At 50.0% G+C, this 24164-nt stretch overlaps 1 protein-coding gene across 1 annotated transcript; it reads left to right on the top strand.

The window, feature by feature from the left end:
- Nucleotides 1-13791: 13791 nt before the first annotated feature.
- Nucleotides 13792-17932, top strand: Irf2bpl (interferon regulatory factor 2 binding protein like). Its single transcript, XM_038337755.1, has one exon. The coding sequence runs from the start codon at nucleotides 14744-14746 to the stop codon at nucleotides 17084-17086; it is 2343 nt and encodes a 780-aa protein (XP_038193683.1). The 5' UTR covers nucleotides 13792-14743; the 3' UTR covers nucleotides 17087-17932.
- Nucleotides 17933-24164: the final 6232 nt, after the last annotated feature.

The raw sequence follows: 24164 nt of genomic DNA on the forward strand, positions 1-24164 counted from the left end.
AGCACAACGTCTTGCATCAAGGTTAATTGACAGTGAGACGCCAATGAATGACGCAGCTTCCTTGACAGGGTGGGGTTTTGCTGCTGTTTTGGGGTTACCTTTTGGGGTCATCTTTTACCTATGCCCTCTAAGTAAGCCCAATAAATTCATTGCTACACACACACACCACACCACACACACACACACACACACACACACACACACACCCTTAATTTGCTAATGGTTCTGGAGAATTACTCCCCTGGGAGGTAACAATGACTTTGCCAGAGGCAGAAAAGTGAGTGTCAGTCTCCCTGTAAAAGCCCTACCCTCCCAAAACTGGTGTCCCTGCCTGTGGGTTCAGGGTTCAGATGAGGAAGGAGGCCTGGGAGGCTCTCTAGAGTTCTTTACATATGTGGATGTTGGCAGAGCTGGGCAAGTGGTCTTTTAGGCAGCTGAGGCCCTCAGCTGCTGTCAGCACAACTGTCAGCAAGTTCCCCTGGTTGGGGTGGCAGGGCAGGGGATGCTGGAGCCCTGATATTATCGTCTGGGGCTGCAGAGTAGGGTTAATGGAAGTTACTTCTCTACAGTGGCTGGCTGGCTGGCTGGCTTCATGCTGGCTGATTAATCTGGACTTTTGAGAGTCTGTGCCTTCTCTCTGGGACTGACGGCCACCCAGACACACAGCAACAGTTAATCGCCGTGGGAAAGCTTTGAGAGTCTGTCCTCATTTACAGCCATACCTGAATGTGTTCAGCTTAGCTAAGCAAGGTTGGACCTGGTCAGGGCAAGGATGAGAGACTCCATTCTTCAAAGAGAGGAGCCTCCTGCAGTCTTTTTTTAAAAAAAATATTTATTTATTTATTATGTGTACAATATTCTGTGTGTGTGTATGACTGCAGGCCAGAAGAGGGCACCAGACCTCATTACAGATGTTTGTGAGCCACCATGTGGTTGCCGGGAATTGAACTCAGGACCTTTGGAAGAGCAAGCAATGCTCTTAACCACTGAGCCATCTCTCCAGCCCCCTCCTGCAGTCGTCCATCAATTCCAGGGCCTGAATGTGAGTCTGAAGAAGAGGTGGCCTCTGTCCCAGGAGACAATCAGGTCAAAGAGTGACCTGTGTCTTCTTTCTCCCTCTTGCTGCCGTTCCCACTTCCAAATATGCCCCCCTTTGCTCTCCTTGTTCCCGACTTCACTGGTCTGACCAGCCACTTCCTATACGGGTCCCTTTAGAGTACAGTCTATAGGGTTACCCACGGAAGCTGTACTTGCCCCCACCCATGACAGTAACCCCTGAGCCCTTGAGACCCTAGGAGGAAAGCACCGGGAAATCGGAAAACATTCTCCCTACAGAAAACAATAGCTTCCGGGGCCTGTGCCAGACACACTCACAACCCCCGAAATAGTCTCATTGTTCTCTTGTGCAATATCCAGGAATTTGGTGAAACTCATCATTTTTCAGGTTACCGATAATGCAAGTTTGGAAAGTGAAACAGGAAGAACGAAGGCTGAGAAAGCTTTTATCCAGCCACAGAGTCTCTCCAGATGCAAGATAGGTTTTTTTTTTTTTTTTTTTTTTTTTTTCTCCAGCAGTCCTTTGGTGGGGTTAAAATTAGCTGGCAGCATTCTGGTCACATGGCAGACAACAAAACAAAAGGGAATTGTTTCCTCAGACGCTTCTGAACTAGTCCCACAGACCTCCTAATCCATGGATTTCTGGGATCTGGCTCCCCACCACTGCCCTGGCATAGGAGAGACCACACCACAGTCTGCCCTCAGGGATTGCTCTTGCGGTAGGAGAGGAGACAGTACCAAGGCATTTTGGGACTCTGGATTGCCATTTACAATTAATTCTTCTCCCAGAAGTCAGCGAATAAGCAAACATCACAAGGACTTGGGAAGGACAGCACTGAAGGGTGACCATGGTACCCTTTGCCTTTTGGGACAAGTGGCTGTGGCTGTCAGGATGATAACATGAAATGAACACGCCCAAGCTATAAGTGACAAGGACTTCAGATAGATTCTTTATCTCTGGACCCTGATGACAGGACAAGTCAGGATCTGCCTCCTATTTAAAACTATCACCAGCAGCCACGAGTTAAAAATACAGCCTCTGATTCACGCATAGTCAGGAAACCTGGCTGTGCTCAGTACAGAAACACGTCCGTCAACCTGGGAGAGGAATCACCGCCACAGATATGCTCTTAGCTTGCCAAAGCTTAGCAGCTGCAAGAGCCAAAATCCCAGCTGCCTGGACCGTCTGGGGAAAGGGGGTTCTGAATCACCTGATTTCTTCCTCAGCTCCGTGTAATTCTAAGCCAGAACCATCTTGAGATGTCTCAAGGGCAGATTGCTCTTTAAAATTATGTTTGAACACTAACCCTTCAATTCTGGATCTGCTAGCAAGGTGAAGCAGATGGCTTTTATTGATTATTTATTTGGAAGGCGGTATTCAGGAATCAGAAAATTCCACTGAGATCAAACACATGACCCTGACCCCCCAAAAACAAACAAACAAACAAACAAACAAAAACCAACAACACACAAGGCAAAGGCAATCATGAACAGACAGACATCCAGAAAGTCAAGCTCAAGCAGGTTAAGTTCTACCAAATGGGACAGATCTAGTCTTTTGCCTGTGTGGGCTTCCATGACAGTGTACACAGTCGGAAGCAATACCTAGGTTGGCCCCACATTCTGTGGCAGTCTTCCCATGCTTCAAAACAAAAACCATCTTCGACTCTTACCTCTACTTGAAACTTCATTAGACAGACAGACCGAAGTACAACCCGCCCCTGTGCCCAGATGCCCAGTATGTAAAGTCCTCTTTAATGAATGTACACCACCCGCCCTGCCCCCAGGAACAGTCTCAAGGTGTTACAAGTACATAAAGGTCTGAAAGCTGAAGCCCTGGATAAACAGTTCACTGGATATATTTAGCAGAAAATATTGAAAACCACAGAGAAAAATATGTCCCCTTTCTGGGATGTTAATGAAGGTTTATGTCTAGGAAGCCTTCAGGAAATAGTGAACAAAAAAGAAATACTGCTCACCTCTTCCACCCCAGCGTAAATAAATCACTAACCCTCCTTGGTTTCCATAGGCCTTGGCTGGGGGATTTAATTTTTTCCCTATTAAACAGGCCACCCGGAGAGTTGGCATTACAGACCTGAAAATATACCAGATCTTGAACACACTGTTTTGTTTCTGTACATTGAATCAGGCTGTGTTTCAAATGGCAGCTTGTGCAAGATGGGGGGGGGGGGAGGCGGCGGCGGCGGCGGTGATTATCCGGGCTAGTGCACCCTCACAAGAAAGTCACCTGAAATTGCAGCATAGATGACAGATCTGTTTCACCTTGACTCACCCAATGTCTCGTCTCTGACAGGAACCTGTCCTCTATCTTTGTTGCCCAAACTGATGTCATGCTCTAAGGGACTGACTGGATTTGCTAAACTGCTACAAGATGCCTTCAAAACCCCCGACTGCCTGCAGTGTAGGGCGGGGACCTGAGAATCAAGGCAAGGACAGGCAACTACTCTCCCTAAGATGGAGGCTGCATGATGTAAGTGGCTGGCTAAAATATCTGGCATGCTTGCAGTTTTAAGTTGCCAGCTAAATATTATTAAAAAGATAGAATACACGCAAACTGTGCAGAATGTAGGGCTGCTGTGTTTACATCCGGGTTTTGATGACTCAAAGCCTTACACTTGGGCTTGCTGAAAAGCTCTATTAAAAACACAGCTTTCGAAAAGCCTCCGGGGAGCTGAAGGACTCGGGGGTGGGAGAGGGATGATAACACCCCCACCCCACCTCAAAGATGCTGTTCAGCTCTATGTTTCTGGCAAGCATTTAGGACCGGGGAAGTCTTAAGGGGTTAACCTCCTTTCAGTTTGCAAGCCAGAGCCGGGAGGGTTAACCTTTTTCCAGAACATTTATTTCACCATCTCACTGACTAGAAGGAGGAGGGGCTGGCTGGCGGGCGGGAGGGGAGGGAGAGCCTGCCGCGTTGAGAGGCTGCGGATCACAAGGCCATTCTGATAGCCTCCTGTCCCCATGGCAACTGCAACGGCATTTATCAGTTCCTTCTGCGCACAGGCACCGCAAATCTGCATTGCACATGGCAGGCTTCCAGCATTTCAAATGAAAGAGCACTTTGAACGGCTGCCAAGTTTGGAAGGAGCAGAACTGTCAGGGCTGCTTAAAGCTGGCAGTTTATACTGGGGAGGTTTTCACTTCCCAGAATCCTCCGGGCTTGGCGAGCTGCCAAGTACTTAGCGGAAGCTAAAAAGTAACTCGCTCCCTCCCCTCCTCTTTCTCCCCCTGCTCACGCTTCCCCCCCTCTTCCACACCATTCACCGCAGTGCTCTCAAAATTTTCCACATGTCCTGTGTCACCAGTGCAGACTGTACAATGAGAACCAGAACACCGGCTGCCCACGACCGGGCTTTTCTCAATAATGGGGGTTTAGGGTGGGTTCAGACACAGACACGGGGTTCCCGCTGTACCTGCCATAACCCGGTAACCACTGGATGGCACATAGTGTATGTGCCTTTTAACCTTAAAAAAATACATTAATAAAAAATAAAAAGCAGCTTCAGAACCAGGGACACCCTAAGTACTGGGTGCGGTAAAGAATGGGGTGGGGGTGGAGTGGGGGGGGACGCTGGATGGATAGACGGCTTAGAGCTTCACGGGGTAGGGGGAGTCTTGCAAACAGAATACAAAATGTCCACATCCAGCTTTTCTAAGCCGTGGGGAAGGGGTTGTTACTGAGAGCTGAACTGTTTCTGGAGCTTTCTTGCGTCTCTCAGATGTCACGATGAAAGCTCAGAAGCCAGAGATGTGGAGGGAATTGGGACGTGGCTTTTCAATGGAAAGTTTACCAGATAACTTTGACCATGCACCACCCAAGAGCACCCGGAGCACCCGGGCTTCTACTGACAGAAAATGGGAACTGGCACAATTTTCACTGTGCTAATTTTTTTTCTTTACATGAAAATCTACGCTGAGATCAAGGACTTGGGTTTTATTTCCTGCACAAATAGAACAAAAATTGTCTGCCGCTTAGGCGGTTGGATGGAGTTCAGGAAAACTATGTCTGGCATTAATTCCAAAGTGGAGGTTTTGGTTCAAGTGAGGCCCATTAATTTCAGTAAACTGTTTTCACTAGTCCACACCCTGCTGTGCGAGGACTATTTATTACCTTTTGCTAACCTGCTGTCTGCTGAGTTGCAAAGCAAAGGGGAGGGGGAATCTGGGGTGGAGATATCTCTATCTTGGATCAAATGGGTTTGCACCTTCCCTTAGGGGGTCATGTTTAATAGAGAATTTTCTATCCCTTGCTTTTCTTTATCAGAGCGTTAAAAAAAATCCATCTTGCAATGAATTACAGAAAAGCAAATCCTATGGAGAGGAATCTGGTGAGAGCGAACAGCTAGCCATCCCTTCCCCGGTTCAGAAAGGTTCCTCCCAGCCACAGGGATGCTTTCTGTGCCTGTCCCCTCTCCAGGCTGCAGGTCTAGAGCAAAGCCCTGACATGATTCACCCTGACGATTGGGTCTAAATCCACCAAGACAGTCAATTTTGGCATTCATTCTCCCTTAGGAATTTTACTGGCCATCTTAGAAAAGCACATAAATTACTCCCCCCTCCCTCTTTTTTCCGTGCCTTCTCCTTCATCCCCCAGCACTCCCCCCCCCCCAGTCCATCTTGATGTCATTTCAAAGAGAAGGATAAAAAGGAAAAGAAGGGATTTGTCAGGCAGTCCAGTTTGTGAGTGTGTCTTGCCAGGCCCCAACACACACACACACACACACACACACAGAGAGAGAGAGAGAGAGAGAGAGAGAGAGAGACTCACACCCCAGCTGAGGCTGTTAATAAGAATTAAAAGCAAGTCAGTACTATTAAAGCATCAGATATGAAGTTGAAAGAGGAGGGGGACTCGGAGAAAGAGAGGGGGTGGGTGGGGTGGGGGATAGGGAGTGGAAATAAAATACAATTCGGCCCTTTAGGCTGAGAAGGAAAGAGGTGTCAGTAGCCCCGTTTGGTCAGCTTGTCAAATGTCAAATGTCAAATTCATTGGTCTTTCCTTTTTAACTACCCCCTCTCTCGCTGCCCCGCCCCGACAGTCAAGTTTTGTGAGGTTCCCAAGTGTGATTAATCTTTGGCAGAGGCCAGAAACAGGAGTAGGCTTCTTGGCTGCCCGTTCTGATAAACAATCTGTTCTTGGGAAGAGTAGGTGAAGGGGGCTGCGGGAGGTAATCTGCGGGCATGGGAGTGGGGGTAGGAGTGAGTGGAGGGGGGGACCACCGCGAGGCCCGCCTTCCTGGAGAAATGCAAGTGCCCCTCCTCCCGGACCAGTGGTTTAGGGGTGGGTCAGGTTTCCTGCCCTTAAGAATGTGAGTAGACAGTGGATCCTTTCTTGCTGCCAGTCCCTAAAGCCCAGGGCACGTCACCGGGCCACCGAAGGCTCAAAGGAGGGGGAGGAGAGTGAAACCCGTGCTCCCCACCGTTTCGGACCATCTGCAAAGCTACACAACCCCATCCCCTAGCGAGTGTGCGCCGAACCTGCTTGCGAGAAAGGGAAACCGAGGCAGTGTTTTAGAGAAAGCCGAGTTTGGGGCGGCCGCTGTAGCGCTTATTATAAAGCATAACGGGGAAAAACAAACTTTGGGCAAAACAAAAGGAAGGACTATTTGCTGGGATCGAAACTCCGGAGGCAAGAAAGCAGGCTGTGGATGTTGCAGCGGGGATATTGTGTGAGCAACCAGGCAGAAATCGGCAATATGTAAAAGTGGGAAGGGGTAGAGAGTGGGCGGAAAGGCAAATCAGTGCCTAGAAGGCTGCGCAGGCAGGGCTGGGAAATGTCACCAAGGAGAGCGCAATGGCATCGAATAAAAGATGAATGATAGGCTACCTTTTGGAAAACGAATGTAAAAATAAGAAGAAAGGTGAGAGGTCCGCCTCTTTGCTGCTTGCCTTCCAGCTTCAGCCTACAGGCAGCTCTGGTCTGCCCTGCATCCAAGAAGCCAGGGCCAGGCTCGCTTCCCTTTGGATTTAATTACATGAAAATACTGAATAAAAACTTGTAATTACACCCTCAAGTCCCCGCCACTTAGGTCCTGCACACTTCCTGCCTAGTTTTGCTTTCTAAAGAAGAGGTCATTGCCTCTTTCTTTCCAAATTGGTCAAAACAACAACAAAAAAAGTAAACGCACCAAATAAATCCTTAACAGCTTTGAGTCCTCATGGTCATCCCCCCCCCCACACACAGACACACACACACACACACACACACACACACACACACACACACACACACACGCCAGGAATTGGGGAGGGGAAATCCTTGTCTCTTTAGGAGAGCCTAGAAGGAAGGACCCTACTGTGCTATTGTCTTGCTCGGGCTCCTTGATTGAGCCACAGTCGTTGCTTTGTTTGTCTGTTGCTCCAACCCAGAGTCGCTAAGCTGGTCACCCAGAGGACACTTTCCAAGGAAAAGACAGAGTGTAGCATCAGGTCTAGCTTTCCCCTTTCCCCTGGAAGGGTTCAGTCTGCAAGCGATCTGGGTCAGGGCTGGCCTCTTTTACAAGGCTCCAGGCTCCGGCCTTACAGACAGGATCGCAGAGGGAGGTTCTGGAGGAAGAACATGATTTAAGATGGACATCTGACGGGTGAGAAACCAAAGCTCAAGAGAAGAAACAGATGGCCTCGGAGTCGGTTATGCTGCTGCAGGGAGCCTTGAACAAGCACTGCTGCCTCTGATGGCTTCGGGGGGCTGACTGCATCAGGACACTAGGACACCTAGGAGAAAATGGAAGCTTCTCGATTCCGGGCCGGATCCATTCTGGCTTACTTCATCTTCCCATTCCCAGCACTGAGACAGAAAGTGCCAAGAACAGGGCCTTATCAGTCCACAGCCATTGTGGAAGTTGAGGCAGAAGGACTACAAGTTCAAAACCTGTCTGGTCTACAGGATGAGTTCAAGGCTAGGCTGGACAACTTCTCAGGACCTAGTATAAAAACAGCAAAGGGGCTTAGAAGATAGAGCGCTGTTTGGCATGCACCAGGCCCTAGGTTCTATCCTCAGCTAGGGGCAGGTGAGTGCTCTCTAGGTAAATTATTAAATAACTGAGCGAAGGGCAGGGGGCGAATAGCCAAGTTTCAGCACACATAGGTAAGAACAAAGGGGATATAACTTCCAGTTCTAGGAGGAGGCCTTTTCCACAACAAAAATCCATGCTCCTTGTTTTGCTCCTTCCCCTACAGCATTCATTGGACTCTTCAGCCTTTTCTCCTTTAGTGCTGGGGCTCCAACTCAGGGCCTTGCTTGTGCTAGGCACCACTTCACCACTCAGCCGTATTCTTTAGTCCCAGACGTGTACATCTTGCAAATGTCCTGAGGGCAGCTTCTCCATCCTTTCAGCGAGGATGAGCACTTCAGATTTTCCTCTGTCACCTTTGCCTGGGGCCAGGGCACAAAAAAAAAAAAAAAAAAAAAAAAAAAAAAAACCAAAGAGGTAAAAAGAAAGGTGTTTGGGGATTGCCAGGAAGCAGTGGCTACTCAGTTTTGTCAGTTTTGGTCAAAGCTCAATAGTGATTGATTTTTAGCTCCCAAACATCCGCTGTGGATTTCGAGCCAACCGTGCAGCTACTGAGACAGTTGTGGCATTAACCCATAAGTTCCTGTGGGCAGAGGGTTTTACCTTCTTGTTTCGGTTCCTTAGAAGCATCTAGAACCCCTAAAGGTGAAAGTGAATGCCAGTTTTATGGCACACGAAGGATTTTTTTTTTGCTAACTCTGGTCCACCTCTGGCCCAGCTTTCCTCACCTGCACAAAAGGCTGATGAAAGTAACACCTACCTCACAGGCTTGTGTGAGGCTTGGTGACATAATGTCTGGAAATGCATTTTGGAGCCCTTGACAAATGTCAGTTATTGTTAATAATCTTTTACGTTTTATTAAACATATTATAATGTGATGTCATCCACACAGACCAATGAAGCAGGCAAAGGAAGTTGAGTAATTATTTCAGTTTTACTCAGAACCTGATGTGCAAATGATTTGCTCAAGGTCAGCCAAGTCCAAGGTGAACAGCATAATATAAATATGTACCCAGTACCCGCCTCTCTCTCTCTCTCTCTCTCTCTCTCTCTCTCTCTCTCTCTCTCTCTCTCTCTCTCTCTCTCTCTCTCTCTCTCTCTCTCTCTCTCCTTCCTGAGTTACAGGTTGAACTACTCAGCACAGGCAAGTCAAAATATTTGAAGTCCTGGCCCAAGGACCCATTCAAAGCAAGAAGTGATGGCTGCCCTGTACCAACCTGGATCCAAGAATGGCCAGGACCTGGGAGGAGCTTCCTGCTCTGTGACCACACCTTCTGGCGGCCCGAGCAGTAAAGTGGAAATCCCCTGATTATTGTAGACTGGAGGGAACCTCCCATTGAGGCCCAGACTCGCAAATGGAGTGGAGGGTTGGAGATGGTACACCTGTGGTCTTCACAGCCACCGGCCACCTCGACGACGACGTTGTGGGCTTGGATATTTGTACGAACTGAATCAATGAATAGCACCCTTGTCTGGTCTGGCTCTTCCACCCCTTCCCTCTAGATCCGTTTCCCTGGACAGCTCATTCCAGGTTTTTTTTTTTTTTTTTGTGGGGGCTGGAGGAGGAGGAGTAAAATACAAAATACACACCAGCTATTGCTGAGGGCAGTACTGGGCTCCCCCATGCCCTGGCACGCTGGCAAGAAGAGAATGCCGGGAGGCAGGAACTAGACACGACTACCCCCAACTCCTGCGCCTTTCTTCTCCTCCCTGGTCTCCGCCCCTCCAGGAAGAAAACAGCCAGAGACCGGATCGTTCTTTCCGCCACTGTGCCAACACCAACCACTATGCCCGCCCTTCCCTTGCCTTCTACCCAGTTTCGCTCAGAGCACCCGCCTTGCCCATGCGCCCGCGGCTGGGCAGGTCTTGGCGGGCGGTGTAGGTTCAGCTCCCCAGGGCTTCTCGGCGAATCACGTTGTTCCTGGGATTTCATGCTCTAGTGGCTCTTGTGTAACCCTATGCCCTGGCCTAACTCAATATTTTTTTTTTTAAATACCAGGATTAGCCCTTTAGGGAAAGGCAAATACTTCCGCCACAGATCCGACCGGGGAATAAATGTGTAAATCACCCAGCAGCCTCCAGCCCCCACAGCCCCTTTGCTCGGGTCTGCAAGGCTCAGTAACCCGCCGCACTCCTGGGGTTCCTGGTGCTAGGCGATTCCAGGCCTCCACAAGGCCAAAGGAGGGCCCAACCCACACGTTTGTTTTCATCTACTCTTAAGCGGCTCCCGCAGGCCAAAGAACAGGGCCCTGCTTACTGTGTGTTACCAAAAAAGGCTTTTCTCTCTGTGGAGCGCTTGGCGGCGCGCGTTGCAGCGGGGTGACGCGAGGTTCAGCCACGGCCTGGAGAGCCGGCAGGCTAAGAGCACCCCTTCCCCTCCCCCTCCCCGCCGCGTTCCATTTCGATTCCAAACTGTGGGGGCTGTTGAGGGCGGGCAGGAGTCGCCTAAGATTCTGGCAACCTTCACAACCCTAACACTGGGCAGTGTTGCTCATGGAAGGCCAAGTGGAAAGCCGACCTTTTGCTCTAGTTTAGAACTGTGTTCTCTGAAGATGCTATCTCGGCTAGCTGAGGAGAAAGACAGCTATTAAGATGGGACTTTGCTTTGTGGAGTTAGGGTTAGCATTTTGTACCTTGTGCTCTGCAGCTAGTGCACCCCTAATGCACCCCTGTACATAGCACCAGAGTTCTGTATCTCTTCTCCCCCATTTCTCACCTCCCTGGATCAGTTCTTCCCAAGAGATCACAGTACTGCTGCAGGAGCAGAGGGACGGAGGATCTCCAAACATTGGAGCTCTCACCTCCCCAATCACTGATGCATCCCCAAACAGGGCCATCTGAGACAGCAGTTAAGAAGCAATGTATCACCTTATTACCAAGAACGAAGATGATTCTTTTTCAGGGGGTATAGAGAGTTGTGATTTTTTTTTCAGTTTTTTTTTTATTATTGATTTTTATTGAGCTCTAGAGTTGTGATTTTTAAATAAAAGGATTGTGAGACTGTGGACTGTAATGGAATTCTGTTTAAATGAATACTGATGTCCAGCTCGCTATGTATTTATTTGCACGCGCACGTGTGTGTGTGTGCGTGTATCTAAGTCTTTAAAGTGAAGACATACAAGGAGATGGTATACTGAATGTAACATTGTGATATGGAACTCAACTTGTTTTTTCTACCTGCCTGGCTGGAAGGTTGTGGCTAAACTGCTATTTCTAAATTCCCCCCCCCCCCCAGACAGAGTTGCTCTGTGTAACAGCCCTGACTGTCTTGGAACTCACTTTGTAGACCAAACTGGCCTCGAACCCTCCTTAGCGCTGGGATTAAAAGCGTGTGCTACCACCACCCAGCGTACTTTTGATTTAATAAAGAGGAAAATAAATAATGTAAACAAATGAGTCATTCAGTCAAGCCAAAGTTCATTGTCTCAGGCTGGTAGGGATTATTGGGCTCTGTGTTTTGACTCATTCAAGGGGAGCTGTGACCAGTCCAAGGGTGAGGAAGCACTCCCTGAGAGGCTCTGTGTACAAGACTCTGCTCCAAGCCAGCCAATCAGGTAAAGTTTATTATTGGCCTGCAGCACACAGTGAGCTCGCTTTTTTTTTTTTTTTTTTTTTTTTTTTTTTTTTGTTTTTTTTTTTTTTTTTTTTGCAAAACCAGAAACTGGGTTGCTCTGAGATGAAAGAGAGGCTCCCTATGGGCTCTTCTTCCTCCCTTTCTCCTATCCTTACAAGCTCTACTTTCCTTTTGCATTTGAAACCCAGAACTAAGCATGCTGGGAAATGCTGACTAGCTTCGGGAGATCAAATGTCAAAATAAAAGTATTTCTTGTTGCTTCAGCTGACTGTAACCGTGATCATAAATAATGATCAGAATGCTTTATGCACTAGAATACTTTCCCAGGGAAGCCGGTGACAGTTTCAATGTCATTATCGGTACTAGTATCCAACCCTGGCAGTTTTCTGGGAATGCACGCATGTGCTCTCCACACTGTATGGTGCATTTGTGCTTCGCTTTGCAGCGGGGACAGCGCCACAGCTTCTCTACGAGGAAGAATTCAGTAGTACAGTCTGGAGGGGGATGCTAGGGTCTCATGATGAAGGTGCATTTGCACAGCACTTTCTGTACAAGTGGTATGTAAGAAACAGTGGGGTGCTAATGGAAAATGTGAGCACCCTATAACCATCCCTGGGAGCCTTAGCTTGTGTGCACCACCTTCAAATAAAATTTACCGCATTTAGACACCAGGCCAGCTGCAGCGGCAGCTATAGACAAGTTATTTCAATCTCTTTATTTTCCTGGTCTGTAAAATGGAACAGAATACACTTTGTGGAAAGCACTAAGGGTTTAGTAACGTAAATACCGCTTCGTGCTCTGTCGCTACATTATAATGAAAATAATACTAAAGTTGATGAAAAGAAACCACTTGCCCAGTACCTGTCCCAGTGCCACTGAGAGTTGCTTGTCACGGTGACAAGAAACAAACTGAAATCTTCAACACCCCATCAAGCTGGGGGAGATAATTCTATTTTGCAAAAGAAAAAAAAAACAGGTTATATAAATAGAGTCAAGGTTACAAAGCCAGTAGTAATAGTGAGGAAATTCCAACCCTGTAGGCAGAATCCAGCCCTATCAAAATCGCCTCCCCCTCCACCAGCCTTCCATAGGGATTATCTTAATTTACATAATAAAAAAGCAAACCTAATAAATAGAACAGGCTGAAATGCTCCAGCCAGAGCTAAGACCAACCCTATCTGTTTCTACAATGAGCCATAATGATGAGCAGTGATCTTGCAAGGTAGAGGAAGTCATGACCTCCCAGAGCGTACTGGGGCAGTGTGGAATTAAATCACAGCACGCAGAAGGAACTTTCAAAACTGTCTATGCTTTATTTATGTGTCTAAGGATTGAGTTCGGAGCCTCGGTCATCCTAAACAAACGCACCCTCGCTGAGCTACCGCCCCCACTCTAGCGATCAGTATTATTAAAAGCTGCCCCCTTTCATGAAACCCAGAGAAACCACTCACCTGTTTGGCAAATTCTTCACTCCCCATTCCCCGTCCTCAACTACGGCTGTATGCAGTCCGTTGACTCTTTTCCTTAAAGACCTCAGAATAGTACATAGTCAAAAAATTTTATGGAGTTCGGCCAAGGGGAGGGGCAGCTCATTTAGCGCCATCCTTGCAACTCCGATTGATTCCCAGGCCCAGTCGCAAAAACAAATCTAAAAGGTAATTTCTGGAAGATTGGAGAAGGGCTAATTCTTGCAGGTGTTTGGTGGCAAGGAATGGAACATTAATGGGGGAAGGGAGCTTACCGCAGATGAAATAGGTAATACCTTATATGAAATTTAAAGTGAAACTCATCAAACAGGGCATTTAATTTTACTGCCTGGGGTTTGGTGGGGTGGGGAATGGGAATCGGAAACAACACTCGTGGCCCTTAAACGTTTTTTTACTTGGGAAAGCCAGGCAGGAAAAGGAAAGGTCATCGTCTGTTACACACACATACACCAGCCCAGGGCTCAGCTGTGGTGTGTACACACACACACACACACACACACACACACACACACACACGACCGAGGGGGGGAGGGAGGGCGGAGGCGCGGAGGAGGGGCCGACAGGGAGGAATCTGGGCATCCTGCCGCGCATGCGCCTTTTGCGAGCAACAAGTGGGCTCCACAGACAGAGGAAGTGTAAAGGGGGGTGGGGGACTGGTGCAGAGCATGGCGGTGACGTCAGCGCTCCGCCCGGGCGGCATCCCGCGCGGCCAAGCCGGGGACAGCGCGAGCCGCAGCCGGAGCAGGAGCGCTGAGACGCGCCTCCGGAACGTAGAGTAACAATCACAACCCCACATTCCAGGCGAGCGCGAGCGGGAAGGGATGCGACCCGGGTGGAGGCGCCGAGCAAGCGCCCTGCAGCCAACGTGAGCGCCGCCAGCCTCTGTGGCCGGAGAGCTGGCCAAGCCAGGGGGGGCGGTGGGAGCCTGCGTGCGTGCGCTCTTCTCCTCTGCTCTCGTGTGTCTTGGAAACGGTGGCCGGTGGCCGCGGCTGCTCCCTCCGGCGTGCAAACCCAGGCGCCGCCAGCGCAACGGCCGACGCTGCGGAGGGGAAACTCTCCTCTTGGCAGCCACCTCCTCACCCGGCCTTCCCAGGGAATCAGCGGCTTCAGCAAGATTGGACCTGGGCACCGGGTGGCACAACCCTCTAACCCTCTCCCCGGGGCGCCTGGCGTAGAGAGGACTCAGATCGTAGGGGACCCCCCCTTCACTCTTCCACGCTTCAATCACTCCGGGGAGGGGGCCAAGAGGCCACTGGCGGCCGGCCCCGGACACCCTAGCCCCCTCCCCCCAGGCCCGGAGCTTCCAGCCCTGATCCGCCGCACCAGGAAGAAGGCTCCCGGTGCTCTTCTCCGGACCAGACAGCCGCAGTAGGAGGTGGGAGCGAGAAGCGTGCAGAACCCATCGGCCACCCGGACGGTGGAGCCCCCGCAGAGAGGCGCAGAACCAGCGCTCTCCCTCCAGCCCCTGGGGCAGAACTTTCTCTCCCCCTCCCCCGCAGCCGGACTCCTTCCCCAGCCACTCAGTCCTCCCAGTGGAGAAGGCGCCACAGAGACAGCCCGGGAGGGGGCCTACCTTCCCCGAGGCTGGCATCATGTCGGCGGCGCAGGTGTCCTCGTCCCGAAGACAGTCTTGCTACCTGTGCGACCTGCCTCGCATGCCCTGGGCCATGATCTGGGACTTCTCCGAACCTGTCTGCCGTGGTTGCGTCAATTACGAAGGCGCCGACCGCATAGAATTCGTGATCGAGACCGCCCGCCAACTGAAGCGGGCCCACGGCTGCTTCCAAGACGGCCGCTCCCCCGGGCCGCCGCCGCCCGTCGGGGTCAAGACAGTGGCCTTGTCCGCCAAGGAAGCAGCGGCAGCAGCTGCCGCCGCGCAACAACAGCAACAACAGCAGCAGCAGCAGCAACAACAGCAGCAGCAGCAGCAGCAGCAGCTCAACCACGTCGATGGTTCCACCAAGCCTGCGGTGTTGGCCGCCCCGTCTGGCCTGGAACGCTACGGCCTGAGCGCAGCGGCAGCTGCCGCTGCCGCCGCCGCGGTGGAACAACGTAGCCGTTTTGAGTATCCGCCGCCCCCGGTGAGTCTGGGGAGCAGCAGCCACGCCGCCCGGCTGCCCAACGGCCTGGGAGGTCCTAATGGCTTCCCTAAGCCCACACCAGAGGAGGGCCCCCCGGAGCTGAACCGCCAGAGCCCCAACTCATCCTCGGCAACATCGGTGGCTTCTCGGCGTGGGGCACATAGTGGGCTGGTGACCGGTCTGCCCAACCCGGGAGGTGGCGGGGGACCCCAGCTCACGGTGCCCCCAAACCTATTGCCGCAGACGCTGCTTAATGGCCCGGCCAGCGCCGCGGTGCTGCCTCCGCCCCACGGCTTGGGGGGCAGCCGAGGGCCCCCCACTCCAGCGCCTCCCGGTGCTCCCGGGGGGCCCGCCTGTCTCGGGGCTGCCCCGGGCGTGTCGGCCACTGTATCCTCCACGCCGTCTTCGACCTCTTCGACAGTGGCAGAGGTGGGCGTGGGTGCTGGTGGCAAGAGGCCTGGTTCGGTGTCGAGTACGGACCAGGAACGTGAGCTGAAGGAGAAGCAGCGCAACGCTGAGGCCTTGGCCGAGCTGAGCGAGAGCCTGCGCAACCGTGCGGAGGAGTGGGCCAACAAGCCCAAGATGGTCCGCGACACACTGCTCACGCTGGCTGGCTGCACGCCCTACGAGGTGCGCTTCAAGAAGGACCACTCGTTGCTGGGTCGCGTCTTTGCCTTCGATGCTGTTTCCAAGCCCGGCATGGACTACGAGCTGAAGCTGTTCATTGAGTATCCCACGGGCTCTGGCAACGTGTACTCCAGCGCGTCCGGGGTGGCCAAACAGATGTACCAGGATTGCATGAAAGACTTTGGCCGTGGTCTGTCCTCTGGCTTCAAATACCTGGAGTACGAGAAGAAGCATGGTTCAGGCGACTGGCGCCTACTTGGGGACCTGCTGCCCGAGGCTGTGCGCTTCTTCAAGGAGGGCGTGCCCGGCGCGGACATGCTGCCCCAGCCCTATCTAGATGCCAGTTGTCCCATGTTACCCACTGCGCTGGTGAGTCTCAGCCGCGCCCCCAGTGCACCTCCAGGAACTGGAGCCTTGCCACCAGCGGCGCCCACGGGTCGGGGTGCAGCCTCCAGCCTGCGCAAAAGGAAGGCATCCCCGGAGCCTCCGGACTCAGCTGAAGGTGCACTGAAGCTTGGCGAGGAGCAGCAGAGGCAGCAGTGGATGGCAAACCAGAGCGAGGCGCTGAAGCTCACTATGTCCGCGGGGGGCTTTGCGGCGCCAGGGCACGCAGCAGGGGGACCACCCCCACCCCCTCCACCTCTGGGACCTCATTCCAATCGGACCACCCCTCCAGAGTCAGCCCCCCAGAACGGTCCGTCCCCCATGGCCGCGCTCATGTCAGTGGCAGACACTCTGGGCACAGCGCATTCGCCCAAGGACGGCAGTTCTGTGCACTCTACCACTGCATCCGCTAGGCGAAACAGCAGCAGCCCGGTGTCACCCGCCTCCGTGCCAGGGCAGCGTCGCCTGGCATCACGCAATGGGGACCTGAATTTACAGGTGGCGCCCCCGCCGCCTAGCGCCCACCCAGGCATGGACCAAGTGCACCCCCAAAACATTCCGGATTCCCCAATGGCCAACAGCGGACCCCTCTGCTGTACCATTTGCCATGAACGTTTGGAGGACACTCATTTCGTTCAGTGCCCATCTGTCCCTAGCCACAAATTTTGTTTCCCTTGTTCTAGAGAGAGTATCAAAGCCCAGGGGGCTACAGGTGAGGTGTATTGCCCCAGTGGAGAGAAATGCCCCCTAGTCGGGTCTAATGTACCTTGGGCCTTCATGCAGGGCGAAATCGCAACTATCTTAGCTGGGGATGTTAAAGTGAAAAAAGAGAGAGACCCTTGAACCGCAGGGCAGCGACCCCTTTTGCCCTAGACCACCTCCTCTTCAATCTGGAGGGCCCTTCCCCCACCTGCTTCCATTTCCCTTCCCACCAAGATGTAGAATTGTGAATAACTGCAAAAAGTTAGTCTTATGTATAGACATTATTTTCGTCGTATGTTTCTATATTTTGAAACAGGTATGTAACTTCTTCATTTGAAGGATAAGCTGGTTGTGTTAAGCAGTATAATATTGATTGGGTCATTTGCATCATATTTGTTAGCATTTATTTGGTGGCAGAATGTTTGCGTAGGTACAGCATTAATAGCCCTTAGCAACAACTGCTGCTGGTGTGTATTTTTGTAAATGTTATGCACTCTGAAAGGAAAAACACACAAAAGAAAAAAATTTTTTGTTGTTGTTTTTGTTTTGCCAAGGCCAGTGTTGCTGCCTAAAAAAAAAAAAAAGAAAAAGAAAAAAGAAAAAAAATTGATTCTATAAAATGGTGAAAGCTTCTCTCTAAACAGCCCCAAGTGTTGGAAGTCTTCACTTAATTTTGTTCTGTTCTGTTTTGTTTTCCTGTTCTGTTTGCAAAATAGTAAGGGGGGTGTTGGGAGGGGATGGGTGTTTTTTGTTGCAAGTTTGTGAGGGGGAAATGTTTCGGTTTGTTTCTCCTGACCTGAATGTGTTGGATCTTCAAGTGTCGTTTTGTTTTGGCTTTATTGATGCACGGATGCTTTTGAACCGTAGAGCGAAAAGCTAGACATGGAGAACTTGCTCTGTTTGTCCTTTATACATTTCTGTAGTTAACAGAACACTGTAATGTGCCTTGGAGCTTAGTAACTTGTAATAAATTCAATTGATAATTAATTCTGCCCTGAGTCAGCAAGTTGTCTTTCTAGGGCTGAGAGGCCACACACACCACTCCCAACTAAGAGGACAACTGTTACTTCCCACCTGGAACCAGGAATCCTGGTTCCTTTGAAGGCTCTTGGAGCTGGCTGCCCCACCCCCTGGGTACCAGACTGTTTACATTTTACCTCCCCTGTAATCTGCAGTTGCTGACTAAGCAATTTCTGTTTACTCTTTCAGCATCTTTACCCCCACCCCACCCCCACATGGGACCCAGCTGCAAAAAGCATTGTCAGAAGCGCTTTCTGGGCTTTCCCTGGGGCTATGAGGATACATTGATACTCAGCGCAGCTGTTACTTAACAAACAAGTGGGATCAGAGAGAAATATAGAATGAACCCTATTAAGGTGCTTTGCCTCCACACACAGGGTAAAATCTACTGTCATTGCACACTTAAAACAAAAGGTGTCTAGCTGGGCTTTGCTTCCGTGTGTAAATGAAGACGTGATCAGCTGGCTTCCTGCTACTCCTACCGGTAGTGTGTGCATTCCCTGACTGTTCCCATTTCTGAATCCGCCATGATGGACTCTAGCCCTCTGGAACTATAAGCTAAAATAAACCCTTCCTTTCAAATTAAAAAGTGTCTTGCTGGGCGTGGGGGCAGGGAAGGTTGTGAGCGTCTGGGAGGCAAAAGCATGTTGATTGCAAAGCAGTTCCCACCTCATTCATTATGTCCTACCCTTTAATGAGTGCTTCTTAAGTCAGGACACCGCTGATCAGAGCAGACAGGGAGATGGGGGTGGAAGGAAAAAGAAAGCAAAGGTTACTCAGGCACCAAATGGAATCCATTTTACTGGCAAAGATACTCCAGTATTAATTGGCTTTGTTGTGGGCATTTGTGAAGTTCTGGTGGGTGGAGAAGGAGAGAACTGCACCCTCTGGGGCTCAGAGCGCCCCACCCCCCACCCCCCAGCAGACACCAGACTAGCCTTTCATCCAGTTAGAGCAAGGCAAATAAATAGTCCTGGTTTGAACCTTGTCCTTTCCTGGCCATGACAGAGGACAAGAACAGGAGAAAGGAAGCAAAACACAACCGTGGTGACCCGAACTGAAATTAATTCCTAGCCACTCCCCATTCCTGGTCCTAGTGAACTGACCAGATAGGACTGCCTGCCCTGCCCACGTTGGAGGGAATGATCAGCCCTACCTGACGGGTGTCACGAGGAGCAGAAGGGCAGGGAGGTGGGAATTCAAATCACCAGGTAATCCTAAACACCAGTATGGAGGTTTGGTTGGTGTTGGGACTTGCTATTAATAATGCCCTTTGGGTTTCTGTTGCAGCTTTGCCCCCATATTGGAGTGGACACTAGAACCCTGTGTGCCGGTGTGGGTGTGGTGTGTGGGTTTGGGAATGGGGATCCATGGGGCTTGCAAGGATGCTAGATGGGAGGTGTCTGGCTCACCTCTAAGAATCTCCCTACATATAAATAGATGCTCATTCCTGTCAGCTTCCTGCAAATGTGTCCTTGGTTTTCATCTGTTGCCAAGTGTTGTATTGGTGCTTATGACTCATGAAACCTATTTTCATCCTCAGGGGTAATTAACTGGGAGGGGGGTGATAATGTGTAGTAGACTGTAGGAAGAGTTAATTCTAAAACCCATCCAGCGGCCAATCACTTAAAGGTCTGGGCTGCTTTTCTTACAGACTCATTAATAAAACCTGAGCAGGTTTTGCCTGGAAGATTTCTCCAAGGTACTCCCAACCCCCACACCAAATGCGCTACAGCTTTTGAGCTGGGTGAGCCTCAGGGGGGAAAGGCCCACTTGTGGACTCAGATGTGAGGATTGCCTGTCCCGGGGTGGATGCCGTGAATGGTGTCGGCCCTGTTACCTACCTGTGCACAGGCGGGCTCCTGCTTGCCTGCCACTGTCTCTTCATTGCTTTGGGATTATGATCAGGAACTTTTAGGATTATGAGGCCCTTGATTCCTAGTACATATGGGCAAGAGGGCCTGTCATTAAGAGCTAAGAACGGTGTCGTTTGCTCCCCCTCTTGTTGCCGGGTGCTATTATTAGGAGAAGCAGCAGGCTGTAGTAATGAGGCATCCAGCAAAGGAGGCTGGGTTGGTTTCACTTAGGAAGCCTGACTTGACAAGACGGTGGAGAGAAGTAAACCAGAGGAAACGCTCAGAGGTTAGGGCAGAGCTCAGGCTGGAAGTGAATCATAAAATAGCCGGTGCAGTTCATTTAAGTTTACCATAGCCAAGGGCCGCTGGTTAAATGGGGCTCTGTCTGTTGGGGGCGGGGGGGGGGGAGGAGTGATAAGACTTCTCTTTGCTGGACTTGTTTAGCAGCTAGTGTGGTTGCCTCCACCAGTCTTGGTTTGGTTCTCAGATCCTCCCTTCCCCAAAGTGGTCCACACGGGACGCGTAGGACGGTTTTCCTTCTCCGGCCCCGAGGATTATGATGTATTTCAGAGACTCACAGCCAAGTGTTTAGCCGACTCTAAACTCCTTTTATTCCCATGTTACTTGGGAATCCCTACTCCAGTTTCCCGTCCCCACTTTGCTCCCAAAACCGTAGGGAATGGCCAACATTTTATAGTCTATATTTTACTGTTTATATGCCTTTACCTGTGCATCTAACACAGTCATAATGATTCTTTAGGTGACGTGGCTGTGAGGGGAGAGGGCAGGGACAGTGAGAATTTAACAGCTTTGGAAGAACAGATTGTTGGGGACATGTTGGTCACTGGAGACAATACCATGGATGATCTGTCTGCAACAGAGTTCGCAATTTTTAATCCTTAATATTAATATTCCAGAGATTTCAGGTACATTCTCCCAAGCATCCAGGGTCTGACAATAAAAAAAAGTACTGAGATTCACTCTTTGACTATTTGAGAGCATCTCAGGTAGTCCAGGCTAACCTGGAACTCACTCTGTAGCCAAGGCTGGCTTTGAACTTTTGATCCTCCTCCTCTGGACACTGCCTCTGGGTGCTGGGGCTATAGGACTGTACTTCAGGCCCAGATTTCTTGAAATTGACTTTCGTTTCCTCCTAAATCTTATCAAGCACAGGAAGCAGGACATGAGAATGACCCTTAAGGCCTAGGGAAACAGTTTGTCCATTCGACAGCACTAGGGATTGAACCCTAGGCCTCCACCCGTGCTAGGTCTGTGCTCTTCCCCAGAGCCATAGCCTTATAGCCTTACCCCCTTTTTAGTTTTTATTCCAGCTGGCTTGGAATTTGCTAAGTAGACCAGGCTGGCCTGAAACTCATAGGGATCAGCCTGTGTCTGCCTCCTGAGTGCTGCTATTAAAGGTGTGAATCATCATGCCCAAGTGACTGTTTTTATAAAGGGGCTTAGGAACATCTACAGCCCATCTATGAGACTTGAGTTCAGAACTCAGGCCAGTGCACGATCCAGCTTACTAATGTGAGGACCTCAATGCAAAGAGAAGTAAAAAAAAAAAAAAAAAACTTGCCTAGGATCACACAGTGACAGCGTCTGAGCTGGATTCTTATTTGAAAACAGTGTTAGTAGACAGTAAACAAAAACAAAGAAAAAACTCTACCAAAAGGAATGATGATGAAGTGGACAAAGGGAGAGAAAGTACCGGGGGGGGGGGGGGGAAAGGGAGGGGGGGGCGTGGTCGTCATTAATTCTCGGATGACGACATTTGTCCCGTGGTTTTCAATCATACCTTAGCAATGTTTCTAGGTTTCTGACTATAAATGTCAGATAGGCTTGAATTGTGAAGCCTTTTCTTAACCTTTCATCTCTGGGCCAACCATCACACCTCCTCCCCATTTGCTAATTGGAAACTTCTGGAAGATTTAAGACAATGGATTGCAAAACCAACAGGGACCGTCCATCTGGAAGGGTAAGGAAGAAAGAGATGGAGGGAGAAATGCAGGGGACTCTTTCTTATTCTCTTGAGCTTAGGGGGTTCTCTGCTCTCTCCTAGTCATCCTCTTTGCCTGGCTGATTCTCTCAATGCAAAGACGGAACTGAAAGAGTGAAAACCAGGTGCCAGGTAGAAAGAAGCACACAGAGTTGCCAACTTCAGGCCTGCCCAAGAGGAAGACATAACATTCCATTTTATACTAAGGTCAGCTGAACTCAGATTGAACACTCAAGTTCAAGCCCCAGGTTAACCTAGATATCCTGTTCTCTCTCTCTCTCTCTCTCTCTCTCTCTCTCTCTCTCTCTCTCCCTGAAACAGAGGGTTCTCTGTAGCATTGGACCCTGTCCTGGAACTTGCTCTGTAGACTAGGCTGGCCTGGTCCGGTCTCTGCCTCCCACCACCACCACCGGGCTGGATCCCGTTCTCTGCCAAACCCAAGGTTGTTCTGCATATACCACCTCTTCCTTCTGACCTCAAAGCCCCAGGAAATCAAGACTCTGAGCATGAGCCCCACCCATTCCCACTGTCTTCTTCCAGGGTTTAAGGGTGAACCTCACTGTGTTAGGAAGACTGGAAGAGACTTGGCGTCTCTTTAAGGTTCACGTGGGATGCTGAAGCAAGGCTATTTTTCTGGAATCTTCCTCCATTGCTTCCCTCTCCCAACTTAATGAGAGAATGAGCCCACTTCGGTGTCAGCTTTGAAGAAACAGGTGGGCAGGGAGCAGATGGTGCCTCTCGATTCTAATGTCTATTGCTCCTCTGGGGAGCATCAGCTCCACTGACCACTGTGTTCTCTGGTATTTTCACTTGTTTTAGGGGAAACTGGTCCATTTATTCTTGGGCCTCGTTTGGCCATCCTGCCTATGTAGTGGGCCCCAGAAATGCAACCACCAGCAGGACAGTCTGTTCTCTGACCATAGGGTTGGACCTGACAAAGCTTGCCTTTCTTCAAGAGCTGCTCATTGTGGGTCTTTAGTTTAGGTATTACTAGAGAGACATGCCCTGGCTCCCAGATGATCTCCTTGTGACTCTGGTCAGTCTTTACCCACTTCAGGTCTTGGTTTTGTGATAATGAATCCTTTTTTCCATCTTGTGGTTATTATTTATTTATTTGTTTGTTTGTTTCAAGACAGGGTTTCTCTGTGTAATAGTCCTAGCTGTCCCTAACTCTTCGTAGACCCAGCTGGCCTCAAACTCAGAGATCTGTCTGCCTCTGCCTCCCTAGTGCTGGGATTACAGGTGTGATCCACCACCCCCAGCTCCTTTTTCCATTTTAATATATCATACCCTTGCTTAGAAAGGTCACTTGAATGCCTTTAATTCCAGCACTCAGGAGGGAGGCAGAGGCAGGTGGATCTCTGAGAGATCGAGGCCGGCCTGGTTTACAAGGGCTAGTTCCAGGACAGGCTCCAAAGCTACAGAGAAACCCTGTAGCAAAAACAAAACAAAGAAAAGAAATGTCACTTGAGAGTGAACATGGTGGCACATACCTGTAATCCCAGATTTTGGGAGGTAGAGCCAGGAAGATCAGGATTCAAGGTCCCCTTTGCTATATGGCTCTTTAGTGACCAGCCTGGGCTCTAAGAAACCCTGAAGAGGGAGGTGGGTGAGTATATAGTTCAATTAGGGAAGCTCTTGCCCAGCATGCAGGAGGCCCTGGGTTCCTGCATGAAACCAGATGTGGTGGGTACCTGTAATCCAAGCACATAGGAAGTAGAGGGGAGTGAGAAATTCAAAGTCAGCTGCGCATTGGTGGTGCACACCTGTAACCCCAGAACTGGGGAGGAAGAGGCAGGCAGATCTCTGTGAGCTCGAGGCCAGCCTGGTCTACAAAGCAAGTTCTAGGACAACCAGGGCTGTTATACAGAGAAACTCTGTCTCAAACAAACAAACAGACAAACCAAAAGAAGTTCAAGATCATCTTTGGCTAACCTTGGAATTCAAGGCCATCTTGGGTTACCTAAAACCTAATATCAAAAAATTAAATGAAAGTGGAAATTTTTTGTTTATTTGTTTATTTTGTTTTTCAAGAGAGGGTTTCTCTGTATAACACGGCTGTCCAGGAACTTGCTTTGTAGACCAGCTAGTTTTGAACTAGAGAGATCTGCTTGCCTCTACCTCCAGAGTGCTGAGATTAAAGATGTGTGCCACCACACTGCTCGACTCAAGTGTTTTAATTTTAGAGGAAGCACTATAGGTGACTCAATGGTTAAGAGCTATTTATTTACTTATTTATTTATGTTTTTCGAGGCAGGGTTTCTCTGTAGCTTTGGAGCCTGTTCTGGAACTAGCTCTTGGTTTTGTTTTTTTTTTTTTTTGGTTTTTTTTTTTTTTTTTT

This window comes from Arvicola amphibius, chromosome 7 (genome assembly GCF_903992535.2).
Source record: "Arvicola amphibius chromosome 7, mArvAmp1.2, whole genome shotgun sequence".
Taxonomy (NCBI): domain Eukaryota; kingdom Metazoa; phylum Chordata; class Mammalia; order Rodentia; family Cricetidae; genus Arvicola; species Arvicola amphibius.

What these genes read in the sequence shown, in the direction of transcription:
- Irf2bpl (XM_038337755.1), top strand. Translation starts at nt 14,744, where the DNA reads ATGTCGGCGGCGCAGGTGTCCTCGTCCCGAAGACAGTCTTGCTACCTG.